The sequence below is a fragment of the Nerophis lumbriciformis genome, linkage group LG01 (assembly GCF_033978685.3).
Source record: "Nerophis lumbriciformis linkage group LG01, RoL_Nlum_v2.1, whole genome shotgun sequence".
In the NCBI taxonomy this organism is placed as follows: Eukaryota; Metazoa; Chordata; class Actinopteri; order Syngnathiformes; family Syngnathidae; genus Nerophis; species Nerophis lumbriciformis.
Window position 1 is genome coordinate 62,582,501 of NC_084548.2, and position 16,399 is coordinate 62,598,899.

The 16,399-nt window shown below is 37.0% G+C and overlaps 1 protein-coding gene across 1 annotated transcript in view; it reads right to left on the bottom strand.

Moving 5' to 3' along the window:
- The window catches only part of LOC133570790 (protein bicaudal D homolog 2), a 108,732-nt gene that overhangs the window by 6,690 nt on the left and 85,643 nt on the right, over window positions 1-16,399 (bottom strand). The window contains exons 6-9 of the mRNA XM_061923508.1: window positions 10,130-10,387; window positions 9,852-10,055; window positions 5,302-5,850; window positions 2,824-2,975 (exon numbers count right to left, since the gene is read on the bottom strand). Coding sequence (XP_061779492.1) covers window positions 2,824-2,975; window positions 5,302-5,850; window positions 9,852-10,055; window positions 10,130-10,387 — 1,163 coding nt within the window. The remainder of the gene's footprint in view (window positions 1-2,823; window positions 2,976-5,301; window positions 5,851-9,851; window positions 10,056-10,129; window positions 10,388-16,399) is intronic.

Consider the following 16,399-nt stretch of genomic DNA (forward strand, 5'->3'; position numbering starts at 1 on the left):
GTATAATCATTTACATCATTTATGCATATATTATATAGAAGAGTGTACTGATTTACATAATCTGTGCATATTTTATAGTAGACGAATGTAATGATTTACACAATCTATGCATATATTATATACAAACAGAGTGTAATGATTTACATAATCTATGCATATATCATATAGAAGCAGAGTGTAATGATTTACATAATCTTTGCATATATTATAGAAGAAGATTGTAATGATTTTTACGTAATATGTGCATATATTATACAGAAGCATAATGTAATCATTTACATCATCTTTGCATATATTATATAGAAGATTGTATTGATTTACATAATCTATGCATATATTATATAAAACAGAGTGTAATGATTTACATAATCCATGCATATATTATATAAAACAGAGTGTAATGATTTACATAATCCATGCATATATTATATAAAACAGAGTGTAATGATTTCCATAAACCATGCATATATTATATAGAAGAATAGTGTATAGATTTACATAATCTATGCATATTATATAGAAGCAGAGTGTAATGATTTACATAATCCATGCATATATTATATAGAAGAATAGTGTATTGATTTACATAATCTATGCATTTCTTATATATAAACAGAGTGTAATAATTTACATAAACCATGCATATATTATATAGAAGCAGAGTGTAATGATTTACATAATCTATGCATATATTTTATAAGAATAGTGTAATGATTTACATAATCTATGCATATATTATATAAAAACGGCGTGGCGCAGTGGGAGAATGGCCGTGCGCGACCCGAGGGTCCCTGGTTCAATCCCCACCTAGTACCAACCTCGTCATGTCCGTTGTGTCCTGAGCAAGACACTTCACCCTTGCTCCTGATGGGTGCTGGTTAGCGCCTTGCATGGCAGCTCCCTCCATCAGTGTGTGAATGTGTGTGTGAATGGGTAAATGTGGAAGTAGTGTCAAAGCGCTTTGAGTACCTTGAAGGTAGAAAAGCGCTATACAAGTACAACCCATTTATCATTTATCATTTAGTGATTTACATAATATATGCATGTATTATATAGACGCAGGGTGTAATGATTTGTATAATCTATGCATATATTATATAAAACAGAGTGTAATGATTTACATAATATATGCATACATTATATAGACGCAGGGTGTAATGATTTACATAATCTATGCATATATTATACAAGAAGAGTGTAATGATTTACATAATCTATCATCAATGACAGTAAAAAAATCCCACCAAAATGACTGAGGATCCAAAAGGGTCCCACTCATTAAAGTGTTAAAAATAAGTCTTACATTTTTATTTGACTTTAAATACTCACTAGATCGACTTCAGATACATCAGTTATTTGCTTTACTTTTTTATGTTTGTTTGTTTTATGACATTTTTGTCAAAGAAAACTTATATTTTCTCCATAAAACATTTCCATGTGTACTATTTGACGTGAAGTAATTGGACTCTTGAATATTTCCTGTTAATTTACTTTCTGCTTTCATCTACACTTCCTGAACTTTACTAAGAATGTATTTCTTCTCTTGTTTATAGCTATCTTAGCGATTAGCATGCCGTAGCGGCTATCTTAGCGATTAGCATGCCTTCTTGTTCTTACTCGATGTGTAACATGTTTAGCGTCGTCTTCCAGTGATGATAATACTTGTGAGAAATGTACTTTATTTTTACGCAATAGAGGGTTATTTATTTAGTTGAGCGTCTCCACACTGTGTATGGACATACACAGTTAGCTGCTAGACGCCTCTGTCAGCCAGAGGAGATACTCTTTTGTGATCGTCATAGTAAGGAATGAATCGACATTGGTCGATCACGTAAACGTACGAAGATGGTCCGATACTGATCAGTGGCCGATTGATTGGCGCATCCCTACCTGGAGGTTACAAGGAAGTTTAAACTAGTCAAATGTGCTGCATGAGGTGAATAAAGAGAGCAGGAGTAGTGGAGTGGTCTACATGTAATACACAACAAACTGAGGTGGGTTTATACACACGACCTTTGACCCGCTTCTCTTTGGAATCCCTAAAGATTAGTGAGTGCAACAGACCTCCTTAGCCCCGCCCCCTTCACACACACACACACACACACACACACACACACACACACGCACACACACACACACACACACACACACACACACACACACACACACACACACACACACACACACACACACACACACACACACACACACACGAAAAACAAAACATGAGTGTTTCCATGATTACCAGTTAAAATACTTTGTTCTCCATAGTCCTTATTTACATGAAGTGGTATTGTTGTTATTATCATCATTATTATTATTATTATTATTATTATTATTATTATTATTATTATTATTATTATCATTATTATTATTATTATGCTGTCAAGTACCTGACGGGTCGCAGACAAGGACTACAATTGTGTAGGGAAGTGGGAACATAGTGAGAACATAGTGAGATCATAGTGGGAACATAGTGAGAACATGGTGGGAACATAGTGAGATCATAGTGGGAACATAGTGAGAACATGGTGGGACCACAGTGAGAACATGGTGGGAACATATTGGGAATATAGTGGGAACAAAGTGAGAACGTGGTGGGAACATAGTGAGAACATAGTGGGAACATAATGGGAACATAGTGAGAACATAATGGGAACATAATGGGAACATAGTGAGAACATAGTGGGAACATAGTGGGAACAGAGTGAGAACATAGTGGGTATATTGTGGGAACATAATGGGAACATAGTGAGAACATAGTTGGTATATTGTGGGAACATAGTGGGAGCATAATGAGAACGTGGGAACATTGCGTCTTACCGTGTGGCAAACATGGCTCGCAGGGAAGAGAAGGTCGCAGCGTCTTCCTTCAGAGTTTTCAAATCGTTCCTCAGTTTCATCACGGTCTCCGTCACCATGGCCTTCTCGTTCTCGTACTTGCTCTTCAGGTTGGCCAAAGCAACTTCAGCGGTCTGCGGGCGGCAAGAAGAGGGAAAGTCGTCAGGGACGACTGACATGATCGTTGATTATTGATCTGATCATGAATGACGTCGGTGGTAGAGTTCATCCACCTGGCGTAGGACCGAGGCCAAGGAAGTGAGCTAATACAGAGGCGGCTAATGGCTTGCATAGCGGCCGTGAGACGATCAAACATGACCTGTAACGCCACCACCTGGTACATGTTGGGGTGTGCACTGTATTTTCACACTGGTAAGTTGGAATCAAAGTATGTTTGATTCTGTTTCACACATAGCATTTAGTAGGATGTTAGCATTAGCTAAACTGCGGGTTATGAACAGTGTATCTATTTGTAGATCAACAACTGGGAAGGCTTTAAATACATTATTGCACAGAGTATTTCGGACTTGAACTATAGTTGGAAACAGATTTGTCCAGGAGACCCCAAGTGACAAGTCCTGTTGACTTACTTCTGAAAGGACGACAGTTTTCTCTTTCTAATGTACAACTCCGAGGTCTTGCACAGACCCAAAGTCGGTTTGGTTTGTCCGTGAGCCTTTACCGACTTTGCATTCCAAAACTCGGTTGACGACCAAGATACAGAACACGTATATCGGAGGTGCTCATATGGATCGGTTCTGTCAATTGTAAGGGTGTAACGGTACACAAAAATTTCGGTTCGGTACATACCTCGGTTTAGAGGTCACGGTTCAGTTCATTTTCGGTACAGTAAGAAAACAACAAAATATAAATTTTTTGGTTATTTATTTACCAAATTTGTAAACGATGGCTTTATCCTTTTAACATTGGGGAACACTATAATAATTCTGCCCACGTTAATCAACATTAAAACTGCCTCAAGTTGTTGCTCAGATTAAATAAAATGACAAAACTTTTCTTCTACATATAAAAAGTGCAACATTAAACAGTTTCAAGTCAACTCGTCATGCTTAATTTATTACAGCATTTGGGAAGCCTGTAGTTGATTTTTAATACGTAAATGTTATATTTTGTATCAACGTGTGATAGCAGGGACCCTGCCATTCCAACCTAGGCTGCTCCATTACTAATGATTAATGTAACTATAGCTGAAAAAACAGTACAATAGTAATAGGAGAGACTATTCATCCCTGAACACCATGGAGTTCATGTAGGCTTAATGATGCAGTTACATTATTACAGTATATCAACTATCAGAAACAGAAACTCTTCATTTACATAATGTCCTTTTTTGCTGCTTCAACACAGCTCAATCAACACAGAAAAAGGTAAAGTGAAATAACAGACAGACAGGGCTTTGCTGTCCATAACACACACACACACCGCAAAATGAGCTAACGTTACGCTAAAAGCGAATTAGCCTTCACCTCAAGCCAGGACTGTGAGCGAGCTGAGCTGCCTTTTATGTTTCTAGAACGTCAACGGGCTCATAGTGATGTTACTAGTAGTTGACTAGGAGGTGTTTATTATAATTTGGGGAGAGTCCGCTGCCTGATGGTTACCTGCTAAACGCTAAGCACTGACTACATGCGCTCTGAATACGAACTGCTGATTGGCTGTTACCGCTCTGCGTGTAACCAATCAGATGGTTGTGTGGGTGGGACAATGTTGTGTAGAGTACTGACAGAGAAAAGGCAGAAAGCGGAGCAGCTTGTTAAGACTTTAGCTTAGGCGGCTACTTCATATGTTCGTGTGGAAACTCGTCCGGTACACCTCCGTACTGAACCGAAACCCCTGTACTGAAACGGTTCAATACAAATACACGTACCGTTGCACCCCTAGTCATTTGTATTTATTTGTTCGAGGTAGCGAGCCTTTGGAACAGGGTCCAGTTTCCAGTCTCCCTACAGTCCCTTAATTTTTTTACTTACAATACCGCGAGTTGACTACAACCATGGAAACAAAAGCAACAATGGCTACCCACAATGCATTGCAAAATCACCTGACCTTTTCGAGCCCTACTAAGAGCAGCACAGTTGGACTATAGATAGCGGGTAAATATATTTATGAAGGAATCAGTCATCTTTGATGTGGCTAAAACAATCTAAAGCTGATTTGACAATCCTTCGAACCAATTCAAAATTATTCGACTAATCGTTAAGAAACTAATGAAAATAGTGGTGATTTTCAACCAAAGTCTTACGTGTCTTTGTCCTGAGACATATATCAAAAAGGACTTCGAAGAGACAAGCATATGGAATGTTAGCTCCAGACCTTCTCTGACTTTAGGTCTGAAACAGCTGAAATCCTTGAAATAGACGCCAGCCTCACCTCCTGTTTCTATCCTTCAAGGCACCCTGACAAATGTTTGGGTATGGAATTATCTGCCAGCAAACTGACCTGCTTGTTGGCTTTCAGCACGGTCCTCAGAGTGGCAATCTGCTCCCTCTTGGTGCTGAGCAGGGACTTGAGCTTCAGGATCTCCTCCATGCAGGCCTCCTTGTCCTTGTCGGCCACCGTGCACAGCTCCAGAGAGGCCACCCTCTGGCGCGACAACTCCGTGGTGCGGTCCACGGCTAGCTGCAAGTGCTTGATCTGGTCTCGAATGATGGCCACCAGGTTGTAGATGTTCATGGGCTCGCGGCGGTTGTCCGACACGGGAGAAGACAGGGAGGAGCCGGGTGACAGGGAACCGTCGCTCAGATCGTTTCTCAGAGAGTCTGGGAAGAGGCCCTTGGTGAGCAGGATGGGAGAGCGCCGTCCGCGTCCTTCCGGGCTGCTGTGCCCGCCTTTGCCCTCCTTGTAGAAATCCAGCATGACGCGGTTGGGGGTCTCGTTGTTGCACATGCACACGTGGTTGTAGAGGGTCGCCAGTTCTTCACTGAAGGTGACCAGCTCGTCCTGAGCCACACTCAGACTGCCCTGAGACTCGCCGGCGACGTCGCTAAGCTGATGGCAAAGTGACAAACGTACAGTAATTAGTTACGTCAAAATATAAGCGAACCTAAGCATTTGTCGGAAAGTTACGTCAAGATATGAGGAGGCTCAAACATTTGTCGGAAAGTTACGTCAAAACATGAAGGAGCCCAAACATTTGTCAGAAAGTTACGTCAAAACATGAGGGGGCCGAAACATTTGTCGGAAAGTTACGTCAAAATAAGAGATAACCCAAACATTTGTCGGAAAGTTATGTCAAAATATGAAGGATCCCAAGCATTTGTCGGAAAGTTACGTCAAGATATGAGGGAACCCAAACATTTGTGGGAAAGTTACGTCAAAATAGGAGGGGACCCAAACATTTGTTGGAGAGTTACGTCAAAACATGAGGGAGCCCAAACATTTGTCGGAAAGTTACATCAAAACATTAGGGAGCCCAATCATTTGTCGGAAATTTATGCCAAACTATGAGGGAACCCAAACATTTGTCGGAAAGTTACGTCAAAATATGAGGGAACCCAAACATGTCGGGAAGTTACGTCAAAACATGAAGGAGCACAAACATCTGTCGGAAAGTTACTTCAAAAATGAGGGATCCCAAACATTTGTCGGAAAGTCACGTCAAAACATGAGGGACCTCAAACATTTGTCGGAAAGTTACGTCAAAACATGAAGGATCCCAAGCATTTGTCGGAAAGCTACGTCAAAACATGAGGGAACCCAAACATTTGTCGGAAAGTTACATCAAGATATGAGGAGGCTCAAACATTTGTCGGAAAGTTACGTCAAAAAATTAAGGAGCCCAAACATTTGTCGGAAAGTTACGTCAAAACATGAGGGGGCCCAAACATTTGTTGGAAAGTTACGTGACAATATGAAGGAACTCAAACATTTTTTGGAAAGTTAAGTCAAAATTTGAGGGAACCCAAAATTTTTTTGGAAAGTTACGTCAAAATAAGAGATAACCCAAACATTTGTCGGAAAGTTACGTCAAAATATGAGGAAACCCAACATTTGTTGGAAAGTTACGTCAAAATATGAGGGAACTCAAACATTTGTCGGAAAGTTACGTCAAAATATGAGGGAACCCAAACATTTTTTGGAAAGTTACGTCAAGATATGAGGGAACCCAAACATTTGTGGGAAAGTTACGTCAAAACATGAAGGAGCCCAAACATTTGTCAGAAAGTTACGTCAAAACACGAGGGGGCCGAAACATTTGTCGGAAAGTTACGTCAAAAATTAAGGATTCCAAACATTTGTCGGAAAGTTACGTCAAAACATGAAGGATCCCAAGCATTTGTCGGAAAGCTACGTCAAAACATGAGGGAACCCAAACATTTGTCGGAAAGTAACGTCAAGATATGAGGAGGCTCAAACATTTGTCGGAAAGTTACGTAAAAAAATTAAGGAGCCCAAACATTTGTCGGAAAGTTACGTCAAAACATGAGGGGGCCGAAACATTTGTCAGAAAGTTACGTCAAAAATGAAGGATTTCAAATATTTGTCGGAAAGTTACGTCAAAACATAAAGGATCCCAAACATTTGTCGGGAAGTTACGTCAAAATATGAGGGAACCCAAACATTTGTGGGAAAGTCACGTCAAAATGTGAGGGAACCCAAACATTTGTGGGAAAGTTACGTCCAAATATGAGGGAACCCAAACATTTGGCGGAAAGTTACGTCAAAACATGAGGGGGCCCAAACATTTGTTGGAAAGTTACGTGAAAATATGAGGGAACTCAAACATTTTTTGGAAAGTCACGTCAAAATTTGAGGGAACCCAAACATTTTTTGGAAAGTTACATCAAAATATGAGGGAACTCAAACATTTGTCGGAAAGTTACGTCAAAATATGAGGGAACCCAAACATTTTTTGGAAAGTTACGTCAAAATATGAGGGAACCCAAACATTTGTGGGAAAGTTACGTCAAAACATGAGGGGGCCCAATCATTTTTCGGAAAGTTACGCCAAAACATGAAGGAGCCAAAACATCTGTCGGAAAGTTACTTCAAAAATTAGGGATCCCAAACATTTGTCGGAAATGTATGCCAAAATATGAGGGAACCCAAACATTTGTCGGAAAGTTACGTCTAAATATGAGGGAACCCAAACATGTCGGGAAGTTACGTCAAAACATGAAGGAGCCCAAACATCTGTCGGAAAGTTACGTCAAAACATGAGGGGGGACAAACATCTGTCGGAAAGTTACGTCAAAACATGAGGGGGCCCAAACATTTGTTGGAAAGTTACTTCAAAAATGAAGGAGCCCAAACATTTGTCGGAAAGTTACACCAAAAATGAAGGAGCCCAACCATTTTTCGGAAAGTTACGTCAAAAATGAAGAAGCCCAAACATTTGTCGGAAAGTTACGCCAAAAATGAAGAAGCCAAAACATTTGTCGGAAAGTTACGCCAAAAATGAGGGAGCCCAAACATGTTGGGAAGTTACGTCAAAACATAAGGGGGCCCAAACATTTCTCGGAAAGTTACTTCAAAAATGAGGGATCCCAAACATTTGTCGGAAAGTTATGTCAAAACATGAGGGGCGACAAACATTTGTCGGAAAGTTACGTCAAAACATTCGGGGTGACAAACATTTGTCGGAAAGTTACGTCAAAACATGAGGGGGCCCAAACATTTGTTGGAAAGTTACTTCAAAAATGAAGGAGCCCTAACATTTGTCGGAAAGTTACGCCAAAAATGAAGGAGCCCAACCATTTTTCGGAAAGTTACGTCAAAAATTAAGAAGCCCAAACATTTGTCGGAAAGTTACGCCAAAAATGAAAAAGCCAAAACATTTGTCGGAAAGTTACGCCAAAAATGAGGGAGCCCAAACATGTTGGGAAGTTACGTCAAAACATAAGGGGGCCCAAACCTTTCTCGGAAAGTTACTTCAAAAATGAGGGATCCCAAACATTTGTCGGAAAGTTATGTCAAAACATGAGGGGCGACAAACATTTGTCGGAAAGTTACGTCAAAACATTCGGGGTGACAAACATTTGTCGGAAAGTTACGTCAAAACATGAGGGGGCCCAAACATTTGTTGGAAAGTTACTTCAAAAATGAAGGAGCCCAAACATTTGTCGGAAAGTTACACCAAAAATGAAGGAGCCCAACCATTTTTCGGAAAGTTACGTCAAAAATGAAGAAGCCCAAACATTTGTCGGAAAGTTACGCCAAAAATGAAAAAGCCAAAACATTTGTCGGAAAGTTACGCCAAAAATGAGGGAGCCCAAACATGTTGGGAAGTTACGTCAAAACATAAGGGGGCCCAAACATTTCTCGGAAAGTTACTTCAAAAATGAGGGATCCCAAACATTTGTCGGAAAGTTATGTCAAAACATGAGGGGCGACAAACATTTGTCGGAAAGTTACGTCAAAACATTCGGGGTGACAAACATTTGTCGGAAAGTTACGTCAAAACATGAGGGGGCCCAAACATTTGTTGGAAAGTTACTTCAAAAATGAAGGAGCCCTAACATTTGTCGGAAAGTTACGCCAAAAATGAAGGAGCCCAACCATTTTTCGGAAAGTTACGTCAAAAATGAAGAAGCCCAAACATTTGTCGGAAAGTTACGCCAAAAATGAAGGAGCCCAACCATTTTTCGGAAAGTTACGCCAAAAATGAAGAAGCCAAAACATTTGTCGGAAAGTTACGCCAAAAATGAGGGAGCCCAAACATGTTGGGAAGTTACGTCAAAACATAAGGGGGCCCAAACATTTCTCGGAAAGTTACTTCAAAAATGAGGGATCCCAAACATTTGTCGGAAAGTTATGTCAAAACATGAGGGGCGACAAACATTTGTCGGAAGGTTACGTCAAAACATTCGGGGTGACAAACATTTGTCGGAAAGATACGTCAAAACATGAGGGGGCCCAAACATTTGTTGGAAAGTTACTTCAAAAATGAAGGAGCCCTAACATTTGTCGGAAAGTTACGCCAAAAATGAAGGAGCCCAAACATTTTTCGCAAAGTTACGCCATCAGAGTAGTCATTTGCTTGAACGCACCTTGCGCAGCTCCTTCTCCAGCTTCACTTTCTCCTCCTTCTCCAGACCACTGGTCTTCTCCAGAGAGCTCAGCTTCTCTCCAAGTGAGCTGACATGGTTCTCCAGCCGCGTGCGCTCCTCTTGGTAACGCGACTGACAAGTCTGGTATTCTGCCTTCAGGGTCTTCAGTTCCTCCTTCAGTTCCCCGGCTTCTGACACGGCCACCTAAGAAGGCAGAGATCAGGCAAACTGAACCTGGACCTGAAGTTGTTAGGCCTCAGCTCTCCCAGTCAAGGTACCTTGTACTTGCACTCCAGGATCTCCGGTCCGTTGATGTCCACCTCGTAGTAGTCTCCGTCCTCGTTGCTATCGCGTTCCTTCTCGTTGTCCAGAGCCGACTGGCGCTCCTTGCTGGCCTGAAGCTTCCGGATGGCGTTGAGGTTCTCGGTCAGGCGGTTCACCTTCTCCTGGTGGTGGGACAGAGCACCGTTGGCCTGCTCCAGTTGTTTCTGGGAGTCCTGCAGGGTGGAGAGCAGGTTCACCTTCTCGCGTTCCATCTGAAGACAAACATTAATAACAATTAATGACTGACAAACAGAAAGATTTTTTTTAACCTTAAAGGGGAAATGCACTTTTAAAAAATTGTATTCAGAAGTTTGGAAGGGTAAAAAAATAAGTCATATATCAACGCTTACATCTATAGATCAACTTTAGGTTTATCTGTCAATATAAAGTATTTTTGTATGTACTATGTCCTTTTTGTCAAATAAAACCCTGTTTTTTAAAAGCAAAACACAAAGAATGCAATCTTTTACCCTCAAAAACTATTTGAAATTGTAATATTTGATGTGAAGTAATTGGAGCCCTAAATAGGTCAATAATTGATAACAACATTAATTTTAATTCATTATTATTTTTGAGCAACGAAGAAAAAAATCCCACAAAAACTCTTGGGTATCCAAAACAGAGCCCCGATCATAAAAGTGCTAAAAATAAGTCATGTTTTTTTTATTTTTACTTTCAATACTTAAATCTCTAGATCAACTTCAGATCTTTCCGGCATTTTATAGTTTAAAAAACATTGTTTGTATGCCCTTTTTGTAAAAAAATTTTTTTTTAAATTGCGAACACAAAATATGCAATATTTTCCCCTCAAAAACTATTTGAAATTGTAATATTTGATGTAAAGTAATTGGAGCCTTAAATAGGTCAATAATTTATTATTTTTGAACAATGACAGTTTTTAGAAAATAAAAAAATCCCACTCAATCTCTTGGGTATCCAAAAGAGAGCCCTGATCATAAAAGTGCTAAAAATAAGTAATGTTTTTTTATTTTTACTTTCAATACTTAAATCTCTAGATCAACTTCAGATCTATCCGGCAATTTATACATTTTTTTTTTTTTTTTTTTTTTTTTAAATGCCTTTTTTTTGTTAAAAAAAACTTTTTTTAAATTGCGAACACAAAATATGCAATCTTTTCCCCTCAAAAACTATTTGAAATTGTAATATTTGATGTGAAGTAATTGGAGCCTTAAATAGGTCAATAATTTATTATTTTTGAACAATGACAGTTTTTAGAAAATAAAAAAAATCCCACTCAATCTCTTGGGTATCCAAAAGAGAGCCCCGATCATAAAAGTGCTAAAAATAAGTAATATTTTTTCATTTTTACTTTCAATACTTAAATCTCTAGATCAACATCAGATCTATATGGCATTTTATACATTTTTTAATGTTTTTTTGTTTTGTTTTATGCCCTCTTTGTCAAAATATTTTTTTTAAAATTGCAAACACACAATATGCAATCTTTTCCCCTCAAAAATTAATTGAAATTGTAATATTTGATGTGAAGTAATTGGAGCCTTAAATAGGTCAATAATTGATTATTTTTGAACAATGACAGTTTTTAGAAAATAAAAAAATCCCACTCAATCTCTTGGGTATCCAAAAGAGAGCCTCAATCATAAAAGTGCTCAAATTAAGTGATAATTTTACATTTTTACTTTCAATACTTAAATCTCTAGCTCAACTTCAGATCTATCCGGCATTTTATACATTTTTGTTTTGTTTTATGCCCTTTTTGTCAAGAAAACCTTTTAAAATTGTGAACACAAAATATGCAATCTTTTCCCCTCAAAAACTATTTGAAATAGTAATATTTGATGTGAAGTAATTGGAGCCTTAAATAGGTCAATAATTTATTATTTTTGAACAATGACAGTTTTTAGAAAATAAAAAAATCCCACTCAATCTCTTGGGTATCCAAAAGAGAGCCCCGATCATAAAAGTGCGAAAAATAAGTCATATTTTTTGATTTTTACTTTCAATACTTAAATCTCTAGATCAACTTCAGATCTATCCGGCATTTTATACATTTTTTATGTTTTTTTTTTTTGTTTTATGCCCTTTTTGTCAAAAAAAACTTTTTAAAATTGCAAACACAAAATATGCAATCTTTTCCCCTCAAAAATTAATTGAAATTGTAATATTTGATGTGAAGTAATTGGAGCCTTAAATAGGTCAATAATTGATTATTTTTGAACAATGACAGTTTTTAGAAAATAAAAAAATCCCACTCAATCTCTTGGGTATCCAAAAGAGAGCCCCAATCATAAAAGTGCTAAAATTAAGTCATAATTTTACATTTTTACTTTCAATATTTAAATCTCTAGATCAACTTCAGATCTATCCGGCATTTTATACATTTTTATTTATTTATTTATTTTTTAATGCCTTTTTTGTCAAAAAAAACTTTTTAAAATTGCGAACCCAAATATGCCCATCTTTTCCCCTCAAAAACTATTTGAAATTGTAATATTTGATGTGAAGTAATTGGAGCCTTAAATAGGTCAATAATTTATTATTTTTGAACAATGACAGTTTTTAGAAAATAAAAAAATCCCACTCAATATCTTGGGTATCCAAAAGAGAGCCCCGATCATAAAAGTGCTAAAAATAAGTCATATTTTTTAATTTTTACTTTCAATACTTAAATCTCTAGATCAACTTCAGATCTATCCGGCATTTTATACATTTTTTATGTTTTTCTTTTTTTGTTTTATGCCCTTTTTGTCAAAATAAACTTTTTAAAATTGCAAACACAAAATATGCAATCTTTTCCCCTCAAAAATTAATTGAAATTGTAATATTGGATGTGAAGTAATTGGAGCCTTAAATAGGTCACTAATTGATTATTTTTGAACAATGACAGTTTTTAGAAAATAAAAAAATCCCACTCAATCTCTCGGGTCTCCAAAAGAGAGCCGCAATCACAAAAGTGCTAAAATTAAGTCATAATTTTAAATTTTTACTTTCAATACTTAAATCTCTAGATCAACTTCAGATCTATCTGGCATTTCATACATTTGTTATGTTTTTTTTGTTTGTTTTATGCCCTTTTTGTCAAAAAAAAACTTTTTAAAATTGCGAACACAAAATATGCAATCTTTTCCCCTCAAAAATTTATTGAAATTGTAATATTTGATTTGAAGTAATTGGAGCCTTAAATAGGTCAATAATTGATTATTTTTGAACAATGACAGTTTTTAGAAAATAAAAAAATCCCACTCAATCTCTCGGGTATCTAAAAGAGAGCCCCGATCATAAAAGCGCTAAAAATAAGTCATATTTTTAAATTTTTACTTTCAATACTTAAATCTCTAGATCAACTTCAGCTCTATCCGGCATTTTATACATTTTTTATGTATTTTTTTGTTTGTTTTATGCCCTTTTTGTCAAGAAAACCTTTTAAAATTGCGAACACAAAATATGCAATCTTTTCCCCACAAAATATGCAATCTTTTCCCCACAAAAACTATTTGAAATTGTAATATTTTATGTGAAGTAATTGGAGCCCTAAATAGGTCAATAATTGATAACAACATTGATTTTAATTCATTATTATTTTTGAACAATGACAGTTTTTAGAAAATAAAAAAAAATCCCACTCAATCTCTTAGGTATCCAAAAGAGAGCCCTGATCATAAAAGTGCTAAAAATAAGTCATATTTTTTAATTTTTACTTTCAATACTTAAATCTCAGCAACTTCAGATCTATCTGGCATTTTATACATTTATGTTTTTGTTTTTGTTTTATGCCCTTTTTGTAAAAAAAAAAAACGTTTTAAAATTGCGAGCATATTTCTTTTCCCCTCAAAAACTATTTGAAATTGTAATATTTGATGTGAAGTAATTGGAGCCTTAAATAGGTCAATAATTGATTATTTTTTGACAATGACAGTTTTTAGAAAAGAAAAAAATCCCACTCAATCTCTTGGGTATCCAAAAGACAGCCCCGATCATAAAAGTGCTAAAAATAAGTCATATTTTTTAATTTTTACTTTCAATACTTAAATACTTTCAATACTTAAATCTCTAGATCAACTATACATTTGTATTTATTTATTTATTTTTTAATGCCTTTTTTGTCAAAAAAAACCTTTTTAAAATTGCGAACACAAAATATGCAATCTTTTCCCCTCAAAAACTATTTGAAATTGTAATATTTGATGTGAAGTAATTGGAGCCTTAAATAGGTCAATAATTGATTATTTTTGAACAATGACAATTTTTAGAATATAAAAAAATCCCACTCAATCTCTTGGGTATCCAAAAGAGAGCCCCAATCATAAAAGTGCTAAAAATAAGTCACATTTGAAAATGTTTACTCTCAATGCTTAAATCTCTAGATGAACTTCAGATCTATACGGTATTTTATACATTTTGTTTTATGCCCTTTTTGTCAAAGAAGACGTTTTAAAATTGCGAACACACAAAAATAGGCAATATTTTCCCCAAAAATATTTCTCAGAATAATATTTGATGGGAAGTAATTGGGGTTTTAAATATGTCAATAATTCATAACATTTTTTTTTGAGCAATGACAGTTTTAAAGTCAACATTGATACTTTTTCTTGTTACTTTTCACCTGTTTGACCTTTTATTCCACCTAACGTTTTTTTGTTTGACGCATGATCGTTAGATGATGATACAAGTGTTATGAAATAATGATGGATGTTATTTTGTATAAAGTTACAATCGTGCCTAATTGTTAGGTTTCAAAGGCAAATTTTGAGCACGTACATGCTTTTTTGAAAATAATTAAACTCAAGTGAAAAAGTGTTTTAGCGATAATGTGCGGTTTAATTTCATTTCAAAATCAGGAATATATGAAAGAAAATAAGAACATATTTTGCTTGTATTTTATTCCGTGCTTAAAATGAAGGCCTAGACTTAGACAAACTATATTGATCCACAAGGGAAATTGTGGATTTTTAAAATGTTAAAATTTTTTTAAATGTTAAATTTCCTTCTCCGCTCCTTCATCTTTGTGCCGGCACGGGATCCCCGGCTGCTCAACTTATCAAAGCCAAACACAAAAACGGCCTAAAAAGAAAAGTAACAAAAACACATACAAGCGTCCAAGAACCATAATTAGTGGTTTAAGGAAAAGATAAGTGATTAAAAAAAAGCAAGAAAAGTTGAGAATAATACCAAAAATAAGCTACAGAGGCGCATCAAATAAAAATTAAAAATAAATAAATAAAAAATATAACTCCATGTCTTTTCTCAAACAAGCACCAAAATGTATTTGTCAGGAAAGCAAACAATTGTGCGTTTGACAATAGGAGAGGGAAAAAAACAACAATCTCTTCACCCCTAAACAATACAGATTCTTCCTGGTAACCATGGCAACCACTCGTGCATAGTGTTGAACTCCTGTGGTGGCAATGCAGCAGATGGCAGGTCCACTGGTGTCACACCACCCACTGTCGCGGCCGTCTGGTGGGTGTGTGTGTGTGCGCGTGTGTGTGTGTGTGTGTGTGCAGGGATGTAATTGGGGGGCAGGTTGGACATGTCCCCTGCACATTTTTAAAAGGCTGTTTTGGTCCCATGCACTTTTTACCGTCTAAAAAATGTCACTACATTAAATAGAGACAAGTCAAACATTAGCAACAATCGGAAAACGGCCACTTAAACTGTAGTTCGTTTCTCTTTAGACCCCGCCCACAAGCTCACTGATTGGCTCTGTGCCTCTGCTTGTTTTCTTGCTAACGTGAGCCCCGCTTCACCGTGATGATTGGCAGCACGCAGCAGCTGACCAATCAGCGGTCAGATGTGCTGACGGGCAGGTGGGGAAGAGTTGGCCTCCAAAAAAACTACATCTAAACTAGAATTTGCAGTTCCGATAGGAGTGGAGTGTGTGGATGTTGGAGCGGTTGAGAAATGTGGGATATGTAGTCATTTCCCATTCATTGTCGATGGGGAGAAATTCCTGGAAATTCCAGGATAATCTGGAATTTTGGAGAAGGAAAAACACGTTTTGCGTTCGATATATCGGAAGAGTAGTGTGTGTGGATGGTGGAAAGGTCCGTATCCGGTTTAAAAATGGCAAAACATTTTGAGTATTTAGGGGATTGTAGAGCTATGAATGTGTCCATTCATGGGAATTTCCTGGAAATTGTAGTATTTCCGGAAAACTGGGAATTTTTGAAAATATTGATACTAGAACAATTGTCCTAGATGACATGAATGGCTTGGTGTTAGAAATTTTGGAATCGTTTGAC